Source organism: Ammospiza caudacuta, chromosome 4, assembly GCF_027887145.1.
Source record: "Ammospiza caudacuta isolate bAmmCau1 chromosome 4, bAmmCau1.pri, whole genome shotgun sequence".
Lineage (NCBI taxonomy): Eukaryota > Metazoa > Chordata > Aves > Passeriformes > Passerellidae > Ammospiza > Ammospiza caudacuta.
This window is the reverse complement of record NC_080596.1, coordinates 16,372,982-16,387,368: the sequence shown is the minus strand read 5'-3', so window position 1 is coordinate 16,387,368 and position 14,387 is coordinate 16,372,982. Positions and strand designations below refer to the sequence as shown.

The 14,387-nt window shown below is 37.7% G+C and overlaps 1 protein-coding gene across 2 annotated transcripts in view; it reads left to right on the top strand.

Annotated features, from left to right (window-relative positions):
• The window catches only part of GRID2 (glutamate ionotropic receptor delta type subunit 2), a 677,452-nt gene that overhangs the window by 535,173 nt on the left and 127,892 nt on the right, over nucleotides 1-14,387 (top strand). For both annotated transcript variants that reach the window (XM_058803526.1, XM_058803525.1), the window contains one exon: nucleotides 2,460-2,561. In XM_058803526.1, the coding sequence (XP_058659509.1) occupies nucleotides 2,460-2,561 (102 nt within the window). The remainder of the gene's footprint in view (nucleotides 1-2,459; nucleotides 2,562-14,387) is intronic.

The window sequence follows — 14,387 nt, the reverse complement described above, 5'->3', positions numbered from 1 at the left end:
ATCTGAGTTCTAATTAGTTTCTTTGTGTGACTAAGAATGACAATCACTGAATTAATTTAATGCATCTTTGTTCTGAGCTTGGTACTGTTTTCACTATTTTTTATACCAAAATGTAGCCCGTGAGATGCTTTGCTTTGTGGGATGTCCGTGGTTTGTCACGTACAAAGTGCAGTGCACGTACATTTGCTGCATTTCACTGTTCCATTATAGGCCATACACTCCAGCATTTGGGTTGTTCCACTCAAAGTGTTGCAGGGCTTTTTCAGGGGAGTGGTGAGGACCTGGAATGTGTCAGTAGTCCATCCATGACTAGAGAGCAGCTGGATACACTGTGGAGGAGCAGAACAAGCAGAGAGGGCTGCTGTGATCTCTTGATGGTCTTTGTGATCAGATGGGAAAACAAAATGGGGAAACCAATTCATGGGATAATTCATGCTTTTATTTGGAAGCAGCCATAGGAAAGATGAGCAATTTCAAGAGATTCATTGGACACCTCCTGGTTTTGTTTCTCCTTCTATCCTGTTGCTGCTTTCAGTTTCTCTGTGGTTTGGATCTCGTAGATTCTTGATTCAGTCATTACTTGTGATTACAAATATGTTCAGCATTATCCTCGCTCATTACCGGTCTGAAGGATAACCTTGACTTCAGAAGGGCAAGAATTAGCTGTGAGTACTCCTGAAAGCAGCAGAGAGAAGTGATGACATTGTTTTAAGGCCACCTTTCTCTGGGAAGCCTAGAATCATGGGATCACTTAGATTGGAAAAGACCTGTGAGACCATTAAGACAAACCAATAATTGCAGAAAGTTTTTAATTTTTACTCTTTGAGACATTCATTTCTTAAGAAGGCATCTTCAAAGAATTGTTATAAATATATTGAAATTTTAAAATTTAGGAGTTGCTTTAGTCTAATAGATGTAATGAAGAGAACAAATATTTCAGATTACCCACTTCTAAAGTTGTTAAATATGTTTACTTAAATCCTGTTCTTTATCTTCTGTTTCACTTTGAAAGATCTATGAAACACATATACAAAGCCTTTTCACATGAAGTGCTGAAAATAATGATGTCTGTAAATTCCTGTTCAAGCACAGTCAGCAAAGCTCCCTTCTTTACAAACCCTTTCAGATGGTTTGAGGCAACCTGCCATTTCTATGACTCTGTGTGAAATTGCAGTAATATTTTCCATGTTTTACAGTTTATGTTTCTCTCAGATTATGGTGCTGAATTCTCCAAGAGAATAGTTTTAGTAGAGGCCACTGGACCCAACAATACCCTACTGATGTTAGTCTCGGTTTATCAGAGGAAGCAAGACCTTTTGTTCCTTTAAATAGGAGTCAGAGGATGAGCATCCCTGGAAAGGTTTCATTGACAGTCCATGGAGAAGTGATTCAGAGCAAGAACTGGTAGCTGCAGGTGCCTGTCTGTCCCGTTGGCTGTGTAATGATTTCACATAGGCAATTGGTTTACCTGCCCTAATTGAGACTCTGCTCCAAAGTCCTTTCAAGTCAGGCATTGTCCTCCTGTTGGGTTTTGGATTTAGCACTGGTAATTGTGCAGGACAGCTGAGGGTGGTAATGAATTTCAAAAATTCAGCTGGTTGTCCTGGTGTGTCGTGCTAAGGGATGTATGGTTGATTGATTTGTTTCTCTATGCTTAAAAAAAAAATCTGCTTAAAAAAAAAGCATCTGCCATCATACAAAAACCAAGGCAAGTTACATTTTCAGAGAAGCTGAATTACAAGTTAGTATCTACTACACCCAGATTGAAAGACAGATAATCCTAAACACATTCCTGAGCAAATGCTTCACCCACAGAAGCTCAAGAACTGCAATAGCACCAATGCAAAGAGAGGCATAGATGAACTTTTTTCTGCATAGTCTATTGCAGTACCCTCTCAATTCTATGATGTGCCGATCCAATGGTCTTTTCCTCAATCATCTTTAAATGTGATTTTTAAACTGGCTTAAAATCACTGCTGTTTCATTACCAATTAGTAGTATAAGCTTTAATTAAAGCTGGTGTAATTCCTTTTGTCATAGTTCCACTAGCAATGATGGGCTAGAACAAAGAGCGTGCTAAAATGATGGTAGCTATTATTTCTCCAATTAGTGTATTAATGAAAGTAAGGTAGAAATATTGCTACAGGTACAGTACTTTTTATATATCTTTCACTAATACTGATATCCTCTCTGACTTCTTTTAAAGCAACTCATATAACCCCAAATCCTGGATGCTGTCATCCATTGCACACTGGTATTTAAAATCAAAACCTGATATCCTTAATTGCTTCACTTTCAATTTCAAATGAATCTGTGCACAAGCCATTCTCTGTTTCCATCCCATTGAGTCCAGAAGGTATTCTGTCTATTTCATGCTTTCCTGCTTAAAGACACCTAGCAGGAATGACTAGCAAAGTTTTATGGGCAAATGAGGAAATGATTTTTGTTTTCTCTTTTAGCTTGGCTGCTGGAATCCTGTAACTGGTCTGAATGGGTCACTAACAGACAGAAAGCTGGAGAACAACATGAGAGGAGTGGTTCTGCGTGTGGTGACTGTGCTGGTAAGCAGATGCTCATCCTTCTGCACTAGCAGGAATGCATTTTCTTCCTTTTGCCACATCTTTTTACTAAATGCGCGGTTTTACCAAGAAAGTAGTTTGTGTTAGAGGCTCTGATTTAAGCTGGTCAAAAAAACCCCAGAAAGATGGATATTTTCCACAAAATAAAATTGTTTATCAGTACAGCACTTTTCAGAGTGAATCAAACACATTAGAACCTGTTTCTTCCACAGGCACATTCTAAATTAGGTAACACAAGCATGTGAGCTGATAAAGGGCAAGCTTCAACTGTTAGCTAAAGCTACCTAGCTGAAGCTCTAAATAATTCAATTCCAATCACCTTGGCAAATTGTGTGCAGTCTAACACAAATTGTCACACTCAGAAAATGTTCAAGGTCAGCTTTGGTCAAGTAATGTTAGTTTGGTAAAACAGTAAAACATCCACTGTCCCATGCTTGCTTTTTGTCAGCCAGGTTCTTCCCCTGTGTTAAGAAAAATTCTTGTTTCAAGCTGAACAGACAATGTCTACCAGGATAGGAATTCATGTTATGAGGCCAGTGTATTCCCTGCCATAAACCTAGCTTGAGGAGAAGTTTTTAAGAGTGAGGGAAAAGAAGGAAGAAAATAATATGAGATGTATAACCCTCTTTGGACCAATGCCCAAATACAAAGTTGATCCAGGGCTGCAGAGCTGTCAAGGTTAGATTGAGCTATTTCTCTCTTGCTGCTCTCTACTTGTGTTTGAGTTCTGTGTCTAAAGGCCCAGCACTTTTTTATTAACAGCAAGATGAGGAGTTTTCAGGGTTTGCATTGCTGACAGTGCATGATAAAGGGTCAGGGGTGGCAAGTGAAATCACCAGAGCATGTTAGTGCCATAGACAGAGTAGTTTAATACCCCTCCAATTATTTTATGGGTATTTAGACACCTTTACCTGTCAGGGTGAACATTCTGTTCCAGCTCTTAGTGCATTAAAAAACTTCCTGTGGTAGTATCTACAAGACAAAACAAACCAGACAACCACAAGCAAAAAAACCCCACAAACGTAAAAAAGAACCCAAAGCCGAACTAAACAGCAGCAAAAGGCAGGCAAGGAATGAATGCACGGAGGAAAAAAAAAAAAGAAAAAGAAAAAAGAAAGGAGTAATAGAGAGGGAGAAGATTATACTTTAATTGCATGTTCATCACAATAGTATCATGGTGGCAGTGGTTGGTCTCTGTTTTGCCTGATACTCCTATTAGTTGGTTCAGTATAATTATCTGTTGACAAAAATGATCTGTGGATTTTGCCTAGAAAAATCAATTTGAATTAGAATATTAGCATTGTTTTTAGTAGTAGTTCTTCCCTCTCTCCCCACTGTTCCTGCTTTATCCCCAGTTATCTTTGTTACCTTGACAGAGAGCTTCTTCTTTCACATTATTATAGCATGGATATATATCAAATTGCAAAGATACACAAAAATAATTGCCTATGCTGGTAGGATTCTACAGTAATTATAAAAGCAAAGACAGAAATTTAAAGTTCAACACAGCACAGGGCATTTCAGTCTCCTCACTAGTTTTATATCTTCTGGGAAGGACAATACTGGAGATTTGTATTTAACCTGTATGATGAAAATGTTTGATTCTTACCTTGGATGTGAGAGCAGGAGGGATTTCACCAATTAACTTTATTTTAGTGGTGATCTTTATTTTCTCTTCCATCTGTCTCCCAGTTCTTCAATTTAGTCAGTACATTTCAGTTAAAAGTAAAGAATCTATACCAACTGTGAATTATTAGTTATTGTTATTAATTCTGCCATTTTCTAACAAAATTATCTTGATCCAGGGAAACAAGTGTTAAAATTAAATAGTAATACCTTTGAATATTAATAGGTTTCTTTTTCATTGAGAGTCGAGAAGTTTACATTAATTTGTAAATTAAAAGTTAAAAGTTGTTAAAAGTTCAAATCTCTCATGCCTTTTTAGATAGCACCTCTTCTCCTCTTCAAATTTCATTTTGTTATGCCTTCAGGTTGAAAAGGACATTTATTTTAAATTGCAGTAGAATTTGAGAGAATAGCAAATTGCAACACCTGGGTTTATATTGTGTTATACTAATGAAATTAAACCTTCTGGAGTCTGGGAATTATAAATTACTGTGATTTATTTCCTCCATGTTTCAAAAAGCAAATGCTGAACAATTCCCATCGTCCACATGCATCTACTAATTCCTTTCCCTAAGTCAGTGTAATAATTATGAGCTATGTACCTGCAGACCTTAACCCAAATCTCTTTGTGAGTATGGCAGAATACAGCGTAGCCCCAAACTGGAAATCATCTGGTTTCACTTGGCAGAGAATCCTGGCTCTTCTGCAGTACATGTGAATGCACTCCTTTGCTTAAATAGCAATAAGAAATATTTCTTTCTGGTTTATTCTGAGGAGAACTATGGTCATGTTTGTCTACACATAATTCAATGCTTTAATCTGAGTTGGACTAGTACCACACTTTCTACACTTTTAGAAAAGGCTTATTTTGTCTAACTTAAAAATCAGATATCTCTGTCTTGGACTGCTTCCATACATGAAGCTGAAGTCTGAACTTTGTGTTTGACAAGTTGCTCTTAAGTTCAAGTCACTTGCTGGTGAATTTCTGAAATGTATTCTGAGTTTCTGAAATGTAGCTCAATCAAAGGTCAGCATAGCTGTTCCAAACAATTTCAGAGTGTCTTGAATGAACAATTGCCCAAGAAAAAATTTAGCTAACTATCCATTTTGGCTGTCTCAATTTCTTCTCTTTTCCAGTTTTTCAGTTTTATTTAAAAAGACCTAAAATGCAGCAGATATTCTCATAATATCATTGTATTAGCCACAGCAATTACTGAATTATTCATATGAATATTAAGAAATTGGAAATGGAATGAGATTTGGTCCATTTGACGATGAATAGGCCAGCAGGTATTTGTAGAATTGTATTTTCTTAAAAAGCCCCTGTTGTTCAAAAAAGGAAAAAAGTTGGAATTTCTCTGTTTTAAAGCATTAAAACCTTGACTGAAAAGTACAGAGCCATTCCTGAAAATGCATGAGGTATAATATCCTAATGGCGCAAAAGATACTTGTGACTCTACATGAAAATTCAAAACAGCTCCCAAACAGGAATGTATTTTCATATCTGGAGGGTCCTGAGAAGGCAGGCAGGATAAAGGAAAGACAGATAACAGCACGCCATGCTGAATTATGCTCTGCCATACATCCCTGTACACAGTATCTCAAGAGTTATTACCCAGGTTACCTGCACAGAGCTGCAGGTTGGTCACCCTGGGCTGCAGGTGGGCACTGTGGGATGTGATGTAGTGAAAGGCAAAAGGGTAGATAAGCATAGAAAGAAAAAAAAATTAAGAAACCCCATTTGAACCATGGAAAATGTTATCGTATGTGGACTAGTTTAATTCTCAGTGGTTGGTATTTAATTCATGAGCATTTGTTGCCCAGATTAGAAAAGAAAGAAATTTGAAAGCAGACAATGTCTTTAGGGACATTGAGCTGGCAGGAGGTCTGCATCTTCAGTCCCTTTTTCTATTGAATTTACCACTCAGAGATGAAACATAAGATATGAAGCTAAGGCTTGATTTTAAAAGCTGAAACTGTCTTTGGGATTTGAATTCCAATACTGGCTTAAAGGAAGTTAAAAAAAAAGTTTTTTCCAAAGCTGGAGTAACTTTCAGAGTGACTGTGGAAAGGACAGGCATAAGGAAGATGAAATAAGACAGTGTTTAAGCATATGCAGAGGAAAAAACAGAAATGATAAAGCATTATAAATGTCAGGGCAGAAGCATCAGTGTATGACTGTACAATAAAGATCAACATCAGGAAAGATTATGTGCAGGATACCTCACTAAATATTGAATAAATATTTTATAAAAGTGTTCAATAGTCTCATAGATAATGCTTCTTATAATTTCTCCCAATATTTTTGGTGATCACTTTTCTCATGCAATCCTGATTCCATTCCCCCATTTTCATATCTGAATGCTGTGGACTTCTGTAAAATCTCTTCATTCCATCAGGCAGCTCTATCTCTGCCCTAGTATCCACAATCTTTTAAGAAAAATTATTACAACTGAGGTATGCATTATACTGTGTATATCTATCTATCTATCTGTCTGTCTGTCTGTCTGTCTGTCTATCTATCTATCGGTATATTGGACTGCAGTAGTACCCAAAATACCAACAATTCAAATCATTATTACAAAAAACAGAAACTAATATTCCTTGACAGAGGCAGAACCTGTCTTCATATTCCTCTTACAACCACCACACCTGTACAAGGGCCAAGTTTAAATTGCTACTGACTGGGCACAGGCCTTTTTTAATAGCTGTTTTATGTCCCTTTGAGCTACCTAGCTTGTATTAAAACAGGTCATAAACCTTATACTTACTCACTACTGGGATCATTCATTTGACAAGCTTTAATCTCACAGCCTGCTGGGAAACCCAGCACCTTTTTTTTTTTCAATTATTGTTATTCTCAACCCATTTTTCTAAGGTAGCAGGTACTATATACTAGATAAGGTGGTTATCAAGCAATTCAAATGTTTTGGGACCTGGCTGGGGCTGCAGCTTGACAGCAAGGTAGGTGCAGTGCCGAGCCTGGTAGGACCAGGCTAACTCCTCTCTGTGTCAAGGGCTGTCTCTCAGGGCTTTTATCCTCTTGCTGACCCTTACCCATCTGCTCTGTGGGCACATTTGCATTCCAGAGCAATTCACACAGTTCACAGAAATTTGACTTTGAAACAGAAAGAGGCTCTTACTCTGGCTGCAATTATCCTTCCCCACTACACACGGTAGAAAAGGAGGTGAGCTGTGTGGCACAGCTCCTTATGAACAGGAGCCCGTGCAAGGCTGCTGGAGGGAGGGCAGTGTAGCTGCCAGCAGGTTAATGCACCCACGCCACACTTGTGCTAATTCAGGTGTCTGAACTATCTGCATTAAAGCCACCATTGTACTCTTTAGACACACACTGAAGCACCCCAATCAATTCCAATCTCAATCCATATTCCTTTCATACGGTTCAGGAGCTGGTACCTGCATTAATTATTGTGGATTAAAATCAATACACAAAGCTTGGCAGCATTCTAATAGACCATTGCCATAGATTGCTTCGAAAGGAGTTTTAGTCCCATTGCTGAGAAATGGGAGGAAGAGGGGCTAACTTTCTTTGTTCATTTCTTGTAAGTAGGACTAAACTAAAAATCATAATAAATCTGGAAGTTACCATTTCACTCAGGAGGGAAAAATACTCTTTGAAGTACTGTAACTAAAAGACAAATTTAATGTCTGATTGATGACTATAAACAGATCAAAAAAGAGACAGACTACACATAGATAAGAATAGGCCAAATGTAAAATCCACTTAATATTGTACTCAGTTTCTGGGATGTGAATTAATTTTTTGCTGTAGGAAAGGTGACACTTCTGTTAGTACAACTGACTTTCTAATCAATCTGTTTGAAAAGCACAGGATCAGAGAATGGTGGGCTTTGGTGCCAATAGAGTTACACAGCCCATTTACTTGGCACAATATTTACTTATCCAAGATCTTGTAGATTTCAATCCCTCATCTATGTTTTAGTTTTATTAAGGGGTGGGGGCTGTGTTATGTTTTGCAGCAATGTTATTACTGTTGATAGTGGGAGAATTTCTGCAATGAAGGAATTAAATGTTTCAATTAAATGCTGGTCATTGACTCTAACATGAATAATGTACATTGTTGTTCGATTAAAATAACAAGCTGCTGTGCTGTTCCTAGCCAAATAAATTCCCCAAAACAGCAATCAATAAAGCAGTTGAGGAAATCAAGTATTTGGGACTGCATATTTCACCAAAATCTTTTGGGAAAGGAAATGCAAAATACCTAACGTATAAAAGGGGGCCATTCATTATTTTTTCAGTCGAGGAAAAAGCAATTTTGCCTAGCAGCAAGACAATAGCATCTTGTGCTTGAAAATATTTGGTTCTAGGTTATCAGACTTAGTGTTTCTTGTTGGTTATAATGGCCATGCTTGGTCATCCAGCAGCCATTGGAAGGAAGTTGAGAAATCTAGTAATAAGTGTGAATTTCAGTTTGGGGAGCAGTTTCTGAACATTTGCAGGGGAATGGGAGTTTTTAAAGTGTCACAGTGAATATTTGCTTCATGAGATTGCCAAGACTCAGCCTGGGCTATTGGAATCATTTAATGTGCCTGTCCACTGTTTCTAGAGTCAGTGTCAAGCACACACGGACAGTCTTGCCCACAGCTGAGCTTCATTTCTCGCTTTCTTTTTTTCTTTTCTTTCTTTTTCTCTCACTACTTTCAGTGGAGAAAGAGGGAAATTTTATTGAATGTAGAGTCCTATTGAATGGAGTGTCGCTATGAGAGTATTATATTCCAGTGTGTTCAGAAATTTTTGATGAGTAGACACGGAGGTCATTTCCGTATGCTTTATGAATTCTAACCACCCATATAATTACCTGATTTCAAAACTCTCTTCACAGAATGGTTTAGATTGGAAAAGACCTTTCAAATCATCAAGTCCAACCATTAACCCAGCTCTGCCAAGGCCACCACTAAACCATGTCCCAAAGTGCCACGTGTCTCTAACATCTGCTAATGTCTCCAGGGATGGTGACTGCACCATTCCCCTGGGCAGCCTGCTCCAAAGCTTCACAACCCTTTCAGTGAAGGGATTTTTTTTCTATATCCAAAGTAATTCACCCCTGGCACAACTTGAGGCCATTTCCTCTCATCCTATGGTTTGTTTCTTGGGAGAAGAGGCCAATTACCACCTTGCCATAACCTCCTGTCACGAGCTTGTAGAGAGCAATTATGTCCCCCTGAGTCTCCTTTTCTCCAGGCTAAACCCCTCCAGCTCCCACAGACCTCCAATTTGTGTTGTAAATCCCTGTAGTGATTAGCTTCTCTAACCGCAAAAGCCTTTTTTTTGCCCAGTATTTTCTGTATAGTACCCTGGCTAGGAAGTTTCTGTACATGCTAAGGGGTAAAGAGGATTTAGCTGACCAGGAAAATAATCCAAAGCTTTCTGGTTTGCTTTTGCTTTTTCATTTCATCCTAGCTTTTTTTGCATTTTTATATTTAGAACAAGCAAAATAAGTGCAGCAGACCAGTGTATCATAGTTCGATATAATTTCTATCCTGAAATAGACAGAAGCCACAAAAAAGCCACAGAATCCACACTTTTAATTGGAGAGAAAATCTATCTTATTTACCAGTGGTGTCCTAATGAGGTGGTGGGAATGGGTAAAATTATGAAAAGCTGAGCTAGGACCGCTACTTCCTTGTAAACAGCCCACTGAACACAACTTTTTCTTCTTCACATGTATTGAATTAGAGTGCCGTATTTAAGATCTGAATAAAACTTTTCTGTTCTTTCAATAACATTTTCTGTAATTTGTCCCAAAAGAAAGCTTCTTTACAAAAATACTGGATCTTTAAAACTCGGTTTTCATTGAGGAACTAAAAGATTATTATCAAAGCTTGGAATTTAAAGTCACTATTAAAGTCACTGGCTAAAAATCATCCCACATAGAGACTCTGGGTTGAGGGAATGGAACTTTTGAAAAGCAATCATTCTCTTGCTCTCCCTCCCTGCCTCCTCTAAGGCTGGAATTTATTGCTTGACTTTATCATCCACATCTGTAGCACAGCTACAAACAGATGTTTCTCTTTGATTGTCTAATTAATTAACACAACCAAGTTAAACTCAGCGTAATTGTTCTTTTCTGCTATTTAGCTTGAGTATTGCTCCTTCTGTTTCCAAGCATGAAGGTCTTCTGTGCCCAACAGCTTTTCCCTCCTATTTTTAACTTTATTAGGGGGTATAGTAAAGAATGTAAAAAGATTGCTTCAAACCAGATATTTTATCCAAATTATTGACATGTCTGAGAATTTCATCAGAGTAAACAACAACTGTATTTTGTACTTTTAAGTCTTAGATTCTCGAAGCATGTAGCAAATTGTCCTGGTTCTGGCCAGGATCCAATTAATTTTTGCAGCACCCAGGAGGGAACATGCCTAGGACCCACAGGTTATGTTATGCCATCTCACATCAGTTTCCAGGGATGCCAGGAATGTTAAATTATATCAATCTTAATATGTAGCATGTTGTTAACCTCAATCAGTCTTAGTTTGTAGCTTCATCTTTAAAATGTGTGATAATAGGGAAATGAATGGGGCAAACATTTTCTTGAGCTTCTTCCCCAAAGTTATTTGTACTATTATGTCGTCTTTCCAATGCTTTCCCTCTTTTATACCATGTTGCCTTAATCTTGGGCTCACCTTTACTGTTCCTAAACTGTGCCAGTCTAGCATTTTGCAGTTTCTCTTGCTTGGGGGACATAATCACCTCTGAAGCCAGACTTTGTCTTCCTATAGCCATAAAAAGCAATATGCACAGCTTCACCCAGTATAACCTTCGCCTGTTTGCTGCTGACTTTCACTTTGCTGCAGGTGGTTTTGGCTGTGTGGTGCGTAGCTGTCCACCACAGTTAACCCACAGTCCTGTGTAAAATGCACCAAGTTTTAAACCCATCCTCCTTTGGGTCAGGGCAGCACAGCTTTGATCCCAAGAAGAAACCAGGCAGTGATAACTGTGGGGCTATTTTTGAGAAAAAGGCTTTATCACAGACTTAGTAGTGCTGCATTCAGTTGACATCCAAGAAAAGGGGCATGTTGAAGGTGAAGTGGAATTAAAACCCCTCTCTTAAAGGACTTCCATTGAGGTTGGATGAAAAACCATCCCCTAAATATATTGGATGTCCACGTGGCTCAGTGAGGCAGATCATCAACCTTGCAAAAACAAGAAGTTAAGGGTGTGCAACCCATTAATTTTCTTTCATTTTTCTCCTCTGTCATGAATGTTGTGACTTGTTTGCTTCTCCAGACCTCCCTGGCTTTACAGGCTGTGAAGTCTGCTCTTGCCCCATAGAGGCTCATAAATCCCCCAGAGAGGTGTCTCCAAGAGGAAGAAGAGGAGAAGCAGGAGCAGTGGCCTTCCTGGGATCACTTCACTGTATTCTGGAACAATTTAGGTCTGAAGGGAGCCTTGGGTGGCAGCTCTGTGGAGCAGGGTAAATGTTAGAGCAGGTTGTTGGAATGCTGTCCACGGGAGTTTTGAGCATCTCTAAGGCTGACAATTTTACGGATTCTCTGATTAAGACCTTCTTAAATAGTCTGAATTAATACTTGCTGCTTTGGAGAGAAAGTGTATCAGGATTTTCCTGTATTTACTGGGGTCAAATGGAACCTTCATCATCCGGGTGAGTTTTCCCACCTCCAAAATCATCAGTTAGCTCACCAGATTTTCACACCTACTTTCTGCAAGTTCATCATTGTCCTTGTTGTTTTGCTGTGTTTATTTTCTTTCTGCAAGTTCAACTTTCTCAAGGATGGAGACAATCATTTTAACATCCATGCTGTAGGGATGTATGCAGCTTTCCACAGCTCCCATAACACCCTCCCAGTGCAAAAAAGAAAATAACAAGTGACATAGTTCAAGCTGCAGCATTTATAAAGGGAAAAATATCAAGACAAATATTTTTGTCCTCTTTCAATGCATTCTTAGAAATGTAAACAATTGCCCATAAAAACATCATGGCAGTAGATTGGTTTTGTTTTGTTTGGAATGTGATTAAAGGGTTTGCTTGTCCAGACTTCAACAAAAATTGCAAAATGTTAGTTGCTTTGCATAAAGCTGATTGACAATTTATATTTCATTACATATATATATATGATACTGGACATTAGGTTTTTTTGTAAATCTCTCAACAACAAACAGCATTACATTGCTTAATAAAGGACTATTAAGCCCTAATAAGGATATTAGCTGTGACAAACTGCATTTTAAACAGCGTATTGAATCACTACAATGAGCAACTGGATAGAAAATTAATTTATGAGCAACTATTTTCTAGATAATTTAGTGAAAAAAATTCATCCTTTCTAATATGAAAATTATCAACTTCTAAAACATCCTTTGTACACATAAATATTTATAATTTTGTGCATAGTGTGTTTAGATTGATGAACTACCATTTTTATTTGTTGGAAAAACATTTCTTCCCTGTAATTTTGAGTCCATATTATGGAATCTATCATTCAGGTGATCAGCAAACCTGAATTCACATTTGTGCTCTCATTTCAGAGAGGCTTTCATCAACTTAGTCTCAATTTCTTCAGTGTTCTTGGTACATGGGCACTTGAAAACTACTTTAAAAATTCATTTTACTTTCTCTCCTCCCTTTTTTATTCAATTTCACTGGTCTTGGATACTATGGAAGAAAGAAATTCTGTCTGACAAATAGAAATAATAACTTGACACAACTTGAGACAGTTCACCCTTGACTTTTTTTTTTTTTTTTTTTTGATCAGGGGTGGGATTGTGTGGTTCATTTTTTTTTTTTTCTATTTGGTTTGGGGTTGGGTTTTTTCCTGGATTTCCTTGAGTCAGAAAAGAACATCCTGCCAGTGCAGTCTGGTTGCGTCCTTTCTTCTTTGGCAGCATCCTCAGCATGTGGCTGTCCTTGAGAGTATTTGCTCAAGCATTTACAAAAGATGCTTTCTTATTTCAAAAACATCCTGCCTGCAATTCAGTGAAACCTGTTCATATAGAAGGACATTCCAGCAAGCTAAAATATTAGTGAGGTATTGGATTAGTGAAAAAAAATGGTAAAAATACTCTGGCTTCAAAGTAATTCAGAGATATAAGCAGTAGAATAATAAAGAAATATTTTAAATGCCAACAACAATGCCACTGTATGTAGAATGAAAGTTTGGGCCACAAACACTGCAACAAATCAATTCTGTTTTCTTCTCTCTACCTGTCGGTTTTGCAGACCGGAACAAAGTGGTCAGGGAGTGGTTTCATGGGCTTGTCCTGGCCAAGCTATGACAAGTCAGAACCCACTTTTTTGCACCTTAGAATACATGTTTCTGTTAACCTTATACAAAATTACAGCACTATGTAATGAATTAAAAGAAAAACATGTAACATATTTTAAAAACTACCTATGTGGTAGAGCACCTTAATTCTTTTGGGGATGAGTTAATATTTTGCTGTACTTTGATCAGACAGATGTTTTCAGAGAAAATAAAGAACAAGCCTAAGTGAAATCCATCTATGGCAAATATATATTTTTGTCTTTAGAAATATGATCTGGGTTTTTTTATCCTTTTGGGTAAAAAGTGCAGGGGAATGTCTAGAAATTAATTGTGCAACAGGAATAATAACAGAGCAGGGGCAGTTTAATAACAAAATAGAGAAAGCTATTAGAAGTCTTTGGAAAAGTAAGAAAAGCATGTTGTTGGAAATCTGACCTTTCAGTATCACCTTTTGGTATCTATTTCTATCCTTTATGACAGTTATCTTTTAGATAATCATTCTCATAGACAGCCTTAATTCCTACAATTGATTGTCCCTAAACTAATCAAATGGAGTTTCTTTGGATTGAACCATTGAAGTTTAACTGGCCTATATTCAGGTTATAGTAGAAGGACAATAGCAACACATATTTCAGTTTTGCCATGTTTTTCTTTCCTTACAACATGAATTTGTGGCTGCATTAGGCACAGTGTTTGACCAGCTAGTGGAAAATGGCAGTGCTGTAGAATCCTCCATATTTATGGACAGACATGGAGTGTATGTCTGGACTGCTGACCATAGGTGTTGTCAGCAGGCAGTACTAAAAAGCATTCAGTTGAAATGTTACAGCAGAAAATCTACTTCTGCAATATATAATAGAAAATAAAATTTCTCTATTGAAGGAAATCCAAAACAAAATAGCATATTGTAGAA